Source organism: Mytilus trossulus, chromosome 12 (assembly GCF_036588685.1).
Source record: "Mytilus trossulus isolate FHL-02 chromosome 12, PNRI_Mtr1.1.1.hap1, whole genome shotgun sequence".
In the NCBI taxonomy this organism is placed as follows: Eukaryota; Metazoa; Mollusca; class Bivalvia; order Mytilida; family Mytilidae; genus Mytilus; species Mytilus trossulus.
The window spans coordinates 52278622-52294780 of NC_086384.1; the positions used below are offsets into that span (position 1 = coordinate 52278622).

At 31.7% G+C, this 16159-nt stretch overlaps 2 protein-coding genes across 2 annotated transcripts in view; one reads left to right on the forward strand and one right to left on the reverse strand.

Moving 5' to 3' along the window:
* LOC134692568 (BLOC-2 complex member HPS3-like) overlaps positions 1–2581 on the reverse strand; it is a 28977-nt gene extending 26396 nt beyond the window's left edge. Inside the window, exon 1 of the mRNA XM_063553025.1 lies at positions 2339–2581. Within this exon, the coding sequence (XP_063409095.1) occupies positions 2339–2552 (214 nt within the window). The 5' untranslated portion in view covers positions 2553–2581. The remainder of the gene's footprint in view (positions 1–2338) is intronic.
* A 96-nt stretch (positions 2582–2677) lies between these two features.
* The window catches only part of LOC134692822 (voltage-gated potassium channel subunit beta-2-like), a 46051-nt gene continuing 32569 nt past the window's right edge, over positions 2678–16159 (forward strand). The window contains exons 1-5 of the mRNA XM_063553400.1: positions 2678–2834; positions 8254–8370; positions 11102–11257; positions 11885–11925; positions 13641–13684. Of these exons, the coding sequence (XP_063409470.1) occupies positions 11885–11925; positions 13641–13684 (85 nt within the window). The 5' untranslated portion in view covers positions 2678–2834; positions 8254–8370; positions 11102–11257. The remainder of the gene's footprint in view (positions 2835–8253; positions 8371–11101; positions 11258–11884; positions 11926–13640; positions 13685–16159) is intronic.

The window sequence follows — 16159 nt, forward strand, 5'->3', positions numbered from 1 at the left end:
TAAATTTTGTGTATAAGTTTCATTACATTTGGTTGAGGCAAATTGAAGTTTATAAAGAACCAGAAACAAAAATATCAGCATTTTTTTGTGTCTTAAAAGGAGCATAACTTATGAACATTTAAAGTGACCCCTCCTAATTTCAAACTTGATCTGTATTATGTAGTTGTATGCAGCATTGTGTGCAAGTTTCATAACATTTGGTTGAGGGAATCTTCATGGCGCCACAGTTCCGCACTCCAGCATCAGAGTCTTTCCCGTAACAGGAAGAAGAACTAAAGTCAGAGAATGTTTACAAAATTCCAGCACTTTTTTCATTTGTAAAGAAACATAACTCTAGAAAGGTTCTAGTGACGCCACCAAAATTTAATTTTAATCCCTGTGTTGTGGTCATAAGGTTTGTTTATAAATTTCACAACATTTTGTTGAGGTAAACTAAAATTGGAGAACAGAATAAACCAACTTTGGGACGTACAGACAGATAGAGCCTCGGACAAGAGTGAAACTTAATTGCCACCACCATTAAAATGGTCAATACCACAGACTGGCACAGTGTATACATATATGAAACACTCAGAAACGTGTCCTTCCCCCCAAACGTGTCCGATTCCCCAAACATGTCTAGTTGAAAACAGCGCCAAAGCGTGTCATTTCAATAAACGCCCAAACGTGTCTATTTCTCAACTAACCCTCAAACGTGTCCATATCAAGCGTTTATTGGTTATTGCTATTTCATTAACGTATACTAATTTTACCATTTAATTAACAATATACATAAGGCATGTAAGTACTTTTTCAAACCGGAAGAATTAAACTGGGTTAAAGTGGGGGCGTCATTTCGGCTATATCGTGTGTAAATTGTAAGCAAACATGTTGAGTTAAACTCTACAGTTAACGGGTCAAAGTGTCCTTTTCTCTGCACATTAAAACTTTAATGTTCTCTCTAATTATGCATGAAATACTGACAAATGGACAATTCGTAATCTACAGTCTAAAGTTAATTTATTCAGTAGAACTGAAAACACATTAAAACTTGTATGTTTTCTCTAATTTGCATGCAATACTTGCAACTAGACAATATGCAACCAGCAGTCTAAAGTTTATCTTAACAATAGAACAGTAAAAAAATTAAAACATGTATGTTCAAATGTCAAAAAATAAATAAAAACAAGTAGCCTATGATCTCTAAATAGAACTGCAAAAACATTTAAAAAAAACAAAAAAAATTGTATGTTCTCTCTAAATATGCATGAAATACTTGCAACTGGACAATACACGATCATCAGTTTAAAATCATCAGTTTAAAGTTAATTTGTACAGTACAACTGTAAAAACATTAAAACTTGCAAAACTAATGTGCACTCTAAATATGCATAAAGTACTTGCAACTGGACAATACATAATCAACAGTCTAAAGTTTATTTATACACTACAAAATAAATTTGCAATTAAAACCGGCGTTGATCACATAACAGTCATATTCATAAAATAAGAATCTATAAAACTTATGCATGAAATATTTGGCTCTGGACGTTATGTCTCTTTATCGTGTGTCTTTGGTAATGCTGGAGCCTGGAAACCTAAAATTTATTAAAAAACCGGATAAGCAGTTTATGATTTGATGAGCTTTTGAAAAACGCATAGACTATTGACAAAAGTGGAAAAAAAAAATGCTGTTAAAAGCCCGCCATGCAATAAACGGATAAATATAAAAGACATCGTTGAAGTTTATAAGTACAAATAATTAACAAAGTTAACAATTAATTCAACTTCAGAATTATGTGTTTGTTCGCTCTAAATGATTTTCTTTATGTTGTATTTGCATAAATTGTCATGTTTAATGTGTTTATATCTTGGAATACGCATTGTATCATATGTGCTTTGTCCAATAAAATATTTGAATTTGAAAAAATGAATATGAAATACTTGCAACTGAACAATAAGCGATTTCAGTCAAAAGTTAATTAATAATAACAGATTAATTTTGCAATTATTATAATCATTAAAAACCTACATTGATCTAACTAAATCTGATAAATGACAACTTCATCACCTGTGTCTCCCATCATAGAATTGCCGTAAACGTTATCAGCGATATTATTTAGGAGATATATGTATTAGCGCTAAAAGACTTGTGACGTTTCGGCGTTAAATATTGGACACGTTTTGGCGAAAAACAATTATCGGACACGTTTAGGGGTTATGAAATCAGACATGTTTGGGGAATATTGTACATTTTGGACACGTTTAGGGTGAAAAGACACGTTTGGGAGAATCGGACACATTTGGGGGGAAGGACACGTTTGGGAGTGTTACATATATTCTAATTTTTTTTTCTTACCAGGGTAACAAAATACTATGTCATGAATTGTTTGTTCTGTTGTGGAAAAACTACTAATTTTACTGATAGAATTTCCCAATGAAAAAACTTCAATTGTGCATTTATCTGTTGCAACAAACAGTTTATCTTTGTGGTTGAAGAATGCAATGGGTTCTCCATCAACCTGTACAACGCTCTGCGATTTAAAATTGTGGCATTTGAAAACCTTAACCATTTCTACTTTCACTTCCCAATTCAGTCACATGATCGTCATACATAAATAGCACAATTATAAGAGGCTAATTCTGATAGGCTGATTTCTTGAACTTCGACTTATCATAAACGATCTAACAGTTAATACAGGTACTTTCGGTTTACCTCGTTACTTTTCATTTGTAGAATACTATGGCGCTATATTTAAACAAACATGTTACAACACAGATGAGATATACACGATAGATAAAAGAAAAACACACATATTTACACTTTCCTACAGAATCATTTCTCTTTAGAAAAAGTGAGTCTTACTTTTAAGTTTAATAATCTAACATTAAAATCGAGATGTCATGACAACTTGTGATTTATAAATGGTTAAAAAAATAAGTGACAGATCAGTCAGTCTGACTTAGTCCAAATAAATATATCATTTTTGTACAGCTTTTTGAAAAAAAAACAAATTTTGGGATGCCTTCCTTCAATGTCATTACGCGGAATCCTTTTTCTCCTGTAGGAACCGAAGGCGTAACAGGCCCGTAGCCAAGAATTTCCAATCTTGAGGGTTCGTTGGCCTCACAAACTTGACTTTAACAGTTACAATTAGAACAGGACATTGACTTATTTTGCTTATTTGTTTTCAATGGGGGGTGGGGGGTCATCTTGAACCCGGGTCCGTTCGCGCCCATTCATGTTCACACCCACTCATGTTCGCCCCCTTCGCATTCGCACCCAACATGTTCACACCCTACATGTTCGGGCCCAATTTTAATTGGTTTTGTGTTTAATAACTTTGTAATCAAGTTTTGGCAAGTAGTATTCTTAAAAGTATAATTGATTTCATTGTCTCAAAATAAAGCGAGACAGCATTTTTTATGTGTTGAATAAATCTTAATCATGTTTTTGAGAGTGTATTGTTAAAAAAAATAATATTCCTTTCTAATTAAAGATTGATTCTGTTAAGGTTTTATTTTCTGTTAAATAACACTTAATCATGTTTTGTTTAGGGTATTACCTATAACTTTGTTTCGTTGACTTGTTTCAAAATGAAGTGAGATTCTGACTACGTTTTTTTTGTGTGCGTTGAATAAATTTTATCATGTTTTGGTTTATATAATAGTGTATTGCTATATTTTATTATTTCATTGTTTCAGATCAAAGCTTGGACCAAGCTGTTAAAAACAATTATCCTTTGTGTTTTTCATTTAAAATATTTAATCTTTTACTCATACCAAGCTTTAAATACATTCAATATTTACATCAAAGCAATTAAAAACATCAATCATGATTTTCCATTTATTCAACTTGAATTTGAATTAAAATTGGGCGCGAACGTGTAGAGTGCGAACGGACCTTGGGTGTGAACATGCGAGGTGCGAACGGGTAGGGTGCGAAAGTATATTGGGCGCGAACGGACCTGATACCGGTCATCTTAACCCACCTGGCTATGGGTATGCGTAACAGCAAAATCAAAAATAGCCTTTACATTGCACACTTGTTCTTTGTGATGTGTTTTTCAGTTTCTACATTTGATTTGGAATAACATTTACAAAATGTACAACATAAAATTGAGAAAGGAAATGGTGAATATGTCAAATGGACAACCACCCGACCATAGAGCAAACAACAGCCGAAGGCAACCAATGGGTCTTCAATGCAGCAAGAATTCCCGCACCCGTAGGTGTCCTTCAGCTGGCCCCTAAAATATGCATAATAGTACAGTGATAATGGAAGTCATACTAAACTCCGAATTATACACAATTTAAAATCATACAAGACTAACAAAGGCCAGAGGCTCCTGACTTGGGACAGGCGCAAAATTGCGGCGGGGTTAAACATGTTTATGAGATCTCAACATAACATATTTAAAATTGAAGTTGTCAGGTAATTTTTAATCTACCAGTTTGATGTTTGACTGTCTGTCAAGACTCTTTTAAAACATATTCAAAATTGCTTCATAAAGATGTTAGAACAAATTCAATCAAACTTACTTGTTTAGCCATATTTTATTTTATTTGTAAAATGATTGGAGTTTTTAATGACCTTGACTGCTATACTGCCCTTGCACGGTCTTAATGTACATCACTAGAATAGTTGTTGAGAAAAATTCTGAAGGGTTACATCATCATAAAGTAAATCAAAGCAAAAATGTAAGAAACAGTTTTCTTAGTCAGAATATTTATTTCCAACTTAAAGGCAAGCAGATTATTTATTTTCACTCAGATCAGGACTAGAATATTTCTGCTTTTCCCAAATAAGAAACAAAAACTATCCTGAATTTAAAAAAGTCATCCTTTATAAAGACCAATTTAATTTTAGGCAGTACTAGCTATTTTGCCAACACCAGCAAAGTAGAAAATATCCATGTTTGCCTGCTCTGATAATTAATAGGGATGTAAGACAATGTAAGATGCTAGAGGTATAGGGGGAGGGTTGAGATCTCATAAACATGTTTAACCCCGCCGCAATTTTGCGCCTGTCCCAAGTCAGGAGCCTCTGGCCTTTGTTAGTCTTGTATGATTTTAAATTTTAGTTTCTTGTGTATAATTCGGAGTTTAGTATGATGTCCATTATCACTGTACTATTATGCATATTTTTAGGGGCCAGCTGAAGGACACCTACGGGTGCGGGAATTCTCGCTACATTGAAGACCCATTGGTTGCCTTCGGCTGTTGTCTGCTCTATGGTCGGGTGGTTGTTGCTTCGGCATATATTCACCATTTCCTTTCTCAATTTTATGTAAAGGGGAGTATCTGCACGGAAGAACGAGTGAACTATAACAATAAATTTCTTGCATGTTCCAAGATAGTTTTACCAATTTCACAAAACATGATAAATAACAAACCTTTTTCATGGCTGCAGTTGCAATAAAAATGGCAAAACATGTTGCACGAAAATAACCCATTTACCACCCTCTGATTGTAAATATTTAAATTATAAACCATGTAAACTGGCTAAATACATGTTGCATATATGTTATTATATACTCATAATATACATTGTAGCTTGAAAATCAAAACGTTATGAAATTAAATTTGCTTTTAAAATATTATTGATTAAATTCAGTTCTTAAGGTAGGAAACAAAAACTGTTTTGATTCTTGGCACAATTTGCATACAAGCTATTTATTTGAACTGAAATGCAAATTGATATGTAATCTGACATGTGCTTCTTTTAGAGATCAATGTTGTTTTAATTTAATATATGTACCCTATTGATGAAGATGTGGTATGATCGCTTAAATTAAAAGGCACCAAAAAGACCAATGTAAAACAATACAAACATAAAAATTTATGGCCTGACTTATGTACAAAACAATAGACAAAAACCATGTAGCAGCAACAAAAAACAAGCTTTTACAGACTTCTGACTTTAGGGATAAACAGAATGTGGAGGGGTTAAACTTGTTTGCTGGAGCCAAACCCACCCAATAACCTTGTACAGTAATTGTGTAACCTTGCAACATGTACACTAGAACCAACTATAAAAATCAGTGATAAAAGGTATAAACTCAACATCTAAAAAATACAACACATACAAACTCTGAGATAACTCTTAGATACTAAATGCTAGGTCAAAGCAAATAACAACTAATGTAAAAAAAAAAAAAAAAATCATGTATCTAAGACTAAAAAATCCATCAGTAGGCATCCAACATCAAATGGATATATTATAGTGTGAAGATGTCATTAACAGTTGGAGAAAAACATGACCTTGTACATATTTGCAATGTCAAAATATGGGTTTGTAGATTGTAGAACCATGAATGTAAATATGAACAATATTCAGTTTGGTTTAAATTAAGGGATAACAAAATTAATATTTATACCCATAAATCAATAATCAAAGATCTAATAACAGTATTATATTTGTAACCTTTAGAATAAGTTTATTTAATTGCACAGATCATATCTAACTTTAGGAGCTCTGTGATTACATCACCCTGGTGTAGTGGTTAGTGCATTGGACTACTAACACAAAGGTTCCTGGTTCTATACAAAAATAATTTTCCTTCCTCAGCATGCTCAGTACTGTTTTTGTCAAGCCTTCGACTTTAGTCAAAAAAGCGAGACTAAGCGATCCTACATTCCGTCATCTGCGGCGGCGGCGACGGCGTCCACAAATATTCACTCTGTGGTTTAAGTTTTTGAAAATTTAATAACTTTCTTAAACTATATTGGATTTCTACCAAACTTGGACAGAAGCTTGTTTGTGATCATAAGATAATATCCAGAAGTAAATTTTGTAAAAATAAAATTCCATTTTTTTCTGTTTTTTATTTATAAATGGACTTAGTTTTTCTGTGGGGAAACATTACATTCACTCTGTGGTTAAAGTTTTTAAAATTTGAATTATTTTCTTAAACTATACTGGATTTTTACCAAACCGGGACAGAAGCTTGTTTATGATCATAAGATAGTATCCAGAAGTAAAATTTCCAAAAATAAAATTCCATTTTTTCTGTTTTTTACTTATAGATGGACTTAGGTTTTCTGCCAGGAAACAACACATTCGCTTAGTGGTTAAATTTAAAAAAAAATTATTAATACTTTCTTATGCTATTTTAAATTTGTACCAAATTTGGTCAGAAGCTTGTTTATGATCAAAAGCTAGTATCTAGAATGGAAATTTTGTTAATATTTGGTACCTGTGTATCTGTATTTTACTTATAAATGGACTTAGTTTTTCTTCCAGTTAACATTACATACAGTCTGCAGTTAAAGTTTTTAAAACATTTATTCGATTCATAAACTACCCTGAAATTTTTACCAAAATTGGACAGAAGCTTCTTACAATCATAAGATAGTATCAAGAGGAATATTTTATTGATTGTTTTCCTCATTTTTGTTGAACATTGGAGTTACAGCAAAAGTAGGCGAGACACTGGGTGTGCGGAACCCTTACAATTTTTTTCTTTCAATTTAAGGGGTTATAAATGGTTGCATTACTGTTTTCCCGTTTTGCCAAAAATGTAAATGCATTTGATTGTAATTTCATAAGATAATTAGATTATCTCCCTTATTTGATTTTCTATAAAATTTATTTTATAATAGTTAATTGCCATTGGTATTCTGTATTATAGTAGATCAAATTTAAGACAAATATATTATAGTAATGTTTGCAAGTTGTTAGATTCTCAGACAAATTATTAATTTAATTTTATTTAATTTATGTATTTCCATCTTTCCTTATACATATGATCACAATTTTTCAATAATTTTAGCTATATTTATAAGGAAGTATGTTTAATTTGATAATCAATGGCTAATCAACTCTTCATCAGAATTGTTTATGTTTGCTGTCATTTTACCTATTGTTAATCAAGAGCTTGTACAAATGGTACAATATTAAATCAATACATTATATTCTTGCCAGCCTGATTCGGAGCTTGATTGTACTGAAGGAAAATCAATCTATCGTGTTTCTCTGAATGTAGTTGACATTTTAAACTAATGGTATAATCTTTTTTGGAGTCTTCTGCTTTACAAAAGGATAAATATACAAAATCAGTTTTTGTAATGTGTAAATTTTGTCTGTTTTCTCGAGTGATTGTAATATATTTCGATTTACATTTACATGTTTTTCATTGATTACAGGATACTAGAGAGATATATAAAGATACATTATGCTGTTTTGATGTAGTCTATGTCATTTACTGTATATCTGAGTGATTGTATTATTAGGATTTACTTTTACATGTTTCTGTTTTTCATTGATTATAGGATACTAGAAAGATATAAAGATACAATTATAATGCTGAAGATCTCTTCATTGGTTGATTAAGAGATTGTACGTCAAACAGTAATTACAGATTGGTTGGAAATTTATGCTAAAAATAGGTAAGTGCATATTTATTTATATCAAGATGTTTACTTTCCATAATTATTTGTTGATGTAGAGATATTATGATTACTCTTCAATACTATCTGTTTATATAGAGATATAGGTTACAATAAACAGATAGTGCACTTAAAAACTTGACTTACAAATGTAAATCAATGAATATTTTCAATGTAAATATTCTTTTTCATGATTCTTCAAGTGCTGTTGATATTAAATTGAGGATAGTATTTAAGAAATCTTTTATTCATGCCATGCTCTTTGCTGATTTTTACATTGGTAGGAATTTGATTGTCTATATCTTTATTTCTATTCTAAATTGAGTGTAGATATACATGTAGATTTATCTTGGTGCAACTCAATGACATAAAAGTGGAGAGATGTCAGGGATGAATCCAGCCATTTTTAAAGGGGTATCTAAATATATATCCTCATTCAAATGCATTGATTGTAAAAAAAAAATGGGGGTTCCAACCACCCAGTACCCCCTCACCCCCCCCCCCCCCACACACACACTTTTTCACCCCCCCCCTTCACACACACACTTTTTCACCCCCCCCCCCCCCCCTCAATCATCCACTGATGAGACAATAAGAACATACATCTTATGATAATAATTACCATGATCATGGTCACAGTGCAAAGGTGATTGTCATGAGAAGTTATATGGTAGTAGTTGTAGCGTAGTAAATCAAGTGTTATAAATTTAAAAAAAAAATCATGACTGCAAATGAAAGCTAAACATAAGTCCAAATAATGTACATGATGCATGCTGAGTAAATGCAGTAAAACTGTTGTATTTTGTCTAGCATCTATACATCTACACAGATGCTAGACTTAGGCCAAAAGTTTTGGAAATGGCATTAGGAAATTATTTATAGAATGTGATAAGCTCATTTCAAAGATCAGAGGCAGGTCCAGCTATTTTTAAAAAGGAGGGGTTCCAACCATATGTCTCCATTCAAAAGCTTTTGATTGTAAAAAAAAAGGGGGGGTGCAGCCCCTGGAAATCAAAGTTTTTTAAGGTCAGTTTAAGGGGAACCATTTACATGTATTCAATTGTAAAAACATGATCATCTCATTTGTCCATGCACTTTAATTGAATAAAATATCAGAACCTTAAAAAATAATCATATGGTGTGAATAAAAATTTTAAAATATGTGAGATCTTAATGCATTTTAAAACTTTTAAAGAAACTATTCTCCAATCCAGATATCTCATTCTCAGCAGCAATCACAATCAATTTCAACATGTGGTAAATGCAGGTTATTACAAATGCATTAACGAACCAGATCTGAGCCAATTTACTCCTCTAAGTATAAAGGAATAATGTTAGGCCGGTTGCATTCCCTGTAATTATTAGCAGTAAGATATTAATTTGACAATAAAAAGAGATGATATTATCAGCTAATTGCTCTGTTGACATGGTTTTTCTGACATCATTTCAATCAAACATTTGGCACACCATCAGGAGGGATAATTCTCAGTGCTAGTACATGTATACATCAATTATGTTTTAACACAGGTAGGATATTTTTTTTATTTCTAGCACAATAGAGACCTGTAATTTATTTTTATTATTTACTTTTCTAAAATGCAATAGTTATTGTGTTTAGAATTTACATAAAACTGATTTGTGGGTAGGCTATATGTTTATTTAGATTTACCATACATATATCTACTCTTATTTTATTATCTATACTGGTAAATTTCTCTTTTCTGGGTTTTGCCTAATTGTTGAGCCTGCAACTTTTGTTGACATAGGGATAGTGATCCGGCTGCGGCGTCTAAGCTTACTTCTTTTAAAAAAGCTTTATATTTTAGAAGGTGTAAGACCTGGATGCTTCATACTTTGTATATAGATGCCTCCTGTCACTAAGTTTCTGTCAGTCACATGTCCAATGTCCTTGACCTCATTTTCATGGTTCAGTGACTACTTGAAAAAAAAGTTAAGATTTTTTGTAATGTTAAATTCTCTCTTATAAGTAATAGGATAACTAATTTTTTTTAATTCATAAGCAATGGTCAACTAAATTTGTTGTATGGGAGAATTGATAGCAGTACATGTCTGCCTGGCATGGTTCATCTGACCTTGACCTCATTTTCATGGTTTATTGATCAATGTTTAGTTTTCTTGGTTAATGTTAATTTATGGGACAGTTGTAATAAAGCTTTATATTAAGGACTACATGTATCAACATGATATCAATGTTTAGTAAAAAAGGCAAGGCATTTCAGCGTGTGCACTCTTATTTTTCCAATGTGATAATAATAATACCCCTCCCTTTAAGAGTAAAGGCTCTATTTCAAACACCTTTTCTGTCTTTTTTCCACCCAATTCTCAAACAAATTAGGTTATATTGTAATCACCTTGTCTTTCCATTTGCCTAGCAAATATTAAAACAAAAATGCTAGTATCAACCCATAACTTAATAGAGTAAATGAACAATACAGATATTTGTTTTTGGTATTTATGGATTGCTGTTGATATTGGCATATATATCCAGCAACTTATTTTATTCATAGAGAAAATAGCATCAGCCTACTGACATGACTGATGGACTGTGCAGGAAATCTGTCTTGAAAGATTTGATAATTAAGACTTGGTAATTGTCACCTCAAAGCTTGTTTATATGTTGATCTATCATGAGGGCAATGAGAGGTGTTGTTCTGTTGACGAATATATCACCCCAATGTTAATGCATTATTGATTTCTTTGTATTTTCTAGATTAAAACAAGATCAGCCATTCATAATTGATTGTATTCAATTTTGTACAAGATACATTAAACATTGTAGCCAACTGCACATTGAAGGTTCAATTAGAAGCAAAAGATATATAAATCATGAAATGCTGAGTTAGGAATTTCCAGAAAACTTATTTTGGTGAGTAAATCTTTGTTTGATTAATAATCATCCTTCAATACTACCAGATGTTTTATACAGCTTTTATTGTTTCATGGCTTTAAGTGGAACATCACTCTATTTTTAGCTCACCTGGCCAAAAAGGCCATTTACTGAGCTTTTCTCATCACTTGGCGTCTGTATTCCCTTTATAGTCAATTTTTGTAATCTTTTACAAAAAATTCTTTTCCACTGAAAATATTGAGACAATTTAACCAAACTTGGCCACAATTGTTTTTAAAAATGTATCCCATGACCCAACCAACCTACCAATCAACAAAATTAGTTACAATTTATAATAAATGTTTCCATAACAGAAAGTGCAATTTACAATCCTAGTAAATTACGAAATACATATTTGATTCTTAGAAGACATTTTTATGCTAAAACCATAAAATAATGAGCTGTATCAAACTTGTCCATTATTTTTCTATGCACTGTTGTGAAGTTGTCATTATAAGCATATGTCAAATCTTATTGAGAAAATACAATTTGATATTGGAATGCCTTGTATCAGTTCAGCCAATCAAAAGTACAGATTCTTATGACACATAGATACATGTTAAATAATTTTTTTTATTTTTAATATCTTTTTTTTACAAATTTCAGATGTCAACTAAAATGAGTACCAATTCCCTGGTAAATTACCGGTAAGTTTAATTGATATTCATAGTATTTTGTACCTCCAATTAGAAGAAAATACCAAATTACAGCTGTTTTCAATTGAGGTACAAATTTTTATGCCCCATTTATTGGCATTGTGTTTTCTGTTCTGTTGGTCTGTCCGTCCTGCTTCATATTAAAGTTTATGGTTAAGGTAGTTTTTAATGAAGTTGAAGTCCAATCAACTTTAATTTAGTACACATGTTCCCTTTGATATGATCTTTCTAATTTTAATGCGAAATTAGAGTGTTGACCCCTATTTCACGGTCCACTGAACATAGCAAATGATAATGCCTTTGGGGCATCAGGGTTCTATGGACACATTCTTGTTATAAGCTGATTTGTAGTAAACAGTTATATTTCAAAGAGCAATCTGTTCTGCATAGGAAATGGTTTTTCTTTCTTAGAACGGGCAAAGAGAAATCCTGCATTGGAATATTGAAGTGCTTGTAGACCTGAACAAAATTGTTAGAAAATACACAAATTAAAAGCCTCTCAACATATGTAATTTTCAAAGAAAAGTAGAAGTTGACTTTCATACCCGTAGCCAGGGGGAGTTCGGGGGGTTCGGACGAACCCCCCCTTGAAAACAAATAATGACTGTTAAAGTCAACGTTCTGTTCGAATTGTGACTGTTAAAGTTGAGTTTTTTAGGCCAACTAACACCCCTTTTGAAATTCCTGGCTACGGGCCTGACTTTACTTGAAGTCTTTGGGTAGAATTAGTTTTAGTAGAGAGTCAGATAATTTAAACAATACCTAAGTGTGTTGTAATTACAATGTATATCTCTGGTGTCTGTTTCTCTACAATGATTGGCATGTTTTGACAGCTTTGATGTTAATTTCATCCATGTAACCTACATGTGTTGATGGTTATATATAACTGAGGAATGATATTCTAGAACCTGCTTAGTTTTTGCTTTTTACCATGTCATTTGGTATGCATTCTCTTTTATTGATTTTAATGTCTATCCATTAGTTAATGTTGGCATCATATTGTATTTTTACATTAAATTGCAAATATGAGGCTGAATTCTATAAAGTCATTATATATAAACCTTCTTCTAACTAGATTACCAGTGGCGGATCCAGAGCCCACTGACTGACCCAAGAGGGGGCTGCTCCAGTCACGCTTCAGTGATTCCCTATATAAGCAACCAAATTTTTTTCCCAAAAGCAGGGGCCCGGGCCCTCCCCCCTAAATCCACCTCTGATTAAAAGACCTAACTACCTATTGTAGATTTAGTTTAACTTGTTCTCGTCCTGACCATGCATGAAATATTTGCCCCCAGACATTAAGCAACTAACGATTAACCAGTAAATCAATATTCTAAGAGGAGGGGCAGGATCTTTTTCAGGACTTCAGGATTTCATTTTTGAAAATTCAGGATGTCTGGATTTGTGTTTTTTCTAAATTTTGGACATCTGGATTTTTTAGGCCTTAGGTTTCTTGGGGTCTGGACCCCTCCATATCCCCCTCTTCTAACCAGATAATTGTACTAATAAATCTGGATTCTAAAAAAGTGTTTGCATATATTTCGCTTCATTCTAACTAGATATTTGTACATCACACCAACTAGAATAACTAACATAGATTCCTTATCACATGTAATATGTGATTGTACCACCTATAAAAAACATCAACATTGGGTATCCTGTTAGAAATTATTATTTTGAACAATGATAATTTTATTTTATTTCAGGTATCTTGGGAAATCTGGCCTGCGAGTATCTTGTGTAGGCTTAGGTAAGTTCTTACATCTTATACAATATACCAATATTTTATGGTAAGCACAAAAATGTCAGCATTCACCTCAAAAGTTAACCAATTTACTTTCAAATAGATCTATTAAGAAGGGATGTTGTTATGATACAGTCGTCAGGTCTTAATATAGGATTGCATATTTTGGTATTAATATTGATTCAATCTTAGGGTCTTTGCATTGGAAATAAACACATTATGTTTTATGAGATTTTAATTTCGATTTAATGAATAAACTGCTTGTTTGCCAATCAATACATGTACCTTGAATTCATCAAAATGTTAAATAAAGATTTTAATTTCGATTTTATGAATTAACTGTTTGCATTATTTGCCTAGGCCTATACATGTACTTTAAAATCTTCAAAATGTTGAATAAAAGATTTCAATTTCGATTTTATGAATGAACTTTTTGTTTGTAAATACAAGTGTACTTTTAATTCATCAAAATTTTGAATTGAAGTAACAAAAATATCTTCTCACGTTCCTAGAAACTGAAAAACAATATGACTTCATATTTGGTCAGATGAAACATTTGCTTACAGCAGGAAATTGATCAAATTCCATTCATTTTCTCAATTGTTTCTTTGAAATATTTTGTTATTATGTTTTCTTGCTTTGAATTTCAAAAGATATAAAACAGAAACAATTTGGATGTTTCCCAATATTTATATTTATATTCTGTTATGACATCTTCAGTAGATTGAAGAATGATTTCAGATTACAGTTTTGTAGAAATTTTACAACCTCTATTAAGTAGATATTTTATGTTCTTCAGTTGCAATGTAATCTTCCTTTTATTCATTTTACGACAGCTAACTATTAACATATCACACAGATAATGATGATTTTCTCTGTTAATGTCATTATAAATAATCAACAGTTTAATTGAGTGTCTCAAGATGCATCAATAAGTACTCTAGCAGTTTTATTAGGGGGAAATCAGCTCAAAACTTTTGTTATATGAAATAAGAACTTTATAAAAGTTAGAAGATGTGCTATGATTGCCAATGAGACAAATCTACACCATTCTAAAACTGATTCTGAAAATCTTTTTGATCACTTTTAGTTTTGATATCATAATATTAGCACTTCAAACAGAGCCTTGGTGTTATTTTTAATAATTGTGACTTTGATGGAGAGTTGTCTCATTGGCACTCATATGACATCTTTTTATATATCTAAGTATTCTTTATAGATTCTCGAAATTTATTGGAATAAGATATGGAATAATTCTAGGAGGATGAGTTCATTAGCTTTCCTTCATTATATAAAGAATTTGCTAATTGCTAACTTAAAACAACATTAAGCTTTTTGTAACACATGTCAGGTTTAGAGATTATAGTTAAAGTTTAGAGGCTTTATGTTTGATCACAGTCAGAAATGATTAAACTATTAAATATCTATGTGAAGTTACCTCACACACAGTGTACGATAGATTTAAAAGTACAGGATTGTCTGAAAAATATTGGTTAGATGTTTTATTTATAGTTCTTTAAATTAGATATTTTTCAATGAGGTTTTGTCAGTTAAGTTACAAGTTATAGTCTAATTAATTAAAACATTGTGCTCATGTAGTTAAACTGTTTAAAGTGTTTGAAAGTCTGGTAATTGTTCATTTTAAGAAAGTTTATGTACCTGCCTTTAGTCAGGAATCATACAAGTGGTTTTCTCTGTTTCTCTTTATGTTTCATGAAAAGTTTGTTGATGTTATTAGGTGTTTTAAAATTTGTCTGAACATGAAAAAAAAGAAGATGTGGTAGGTTTACCAATAAGACAACTCTCCACAAGAGATTAAATGACACAGAAATTAATTCACAAAATTAACCAAGCTTAGGTTATCAATTTTTGTTTATGTAAATTTAAGAGTTAAACTCAAATATTAATATATAGATATAGGAAGATGTGATGTGAGTGCCAATGAGACAACTCTCCCTTCAAATAACTATTTAAAAAGTAAACCATTATAGGTTTAAGTACGGCCTTCAACACGGAGCCTTGGCTCACACCGAACAACAAGCCCCAAAATTACTATTGTAAAACCATTCAAAACCATATGCCCATTATGAAATATTTTTTGTTTTACTTTATGATTAAGGATCTTTATTTACAAACAAATTGTCTTTGAGTCCTTGACCTCATTCTGAACATGAAGAGTAGCCAAACATAATACAGGTCAGATTACGGTCTGCTGCCAGTTTTGATCTATTAATAATTGTTTTATCTGCCTCTCTGTGGTTAATAAACTGATAATGTTGGCTTTCATCTATTACTTTCAATCAAAATCAACTATTTATAGTTCAAATCAACAACTTGACGCCAGAAATAGAAGGGGAATTTTTGGAACCATGTTACTGTTTTTTTTTAAGTTTATGTTTAACCTATTTCATATTTCATTGCTTATTAATACTGTATATCTGTTAATCATATATTCTGTGTAAATCTTTTTCTAAGTTAATC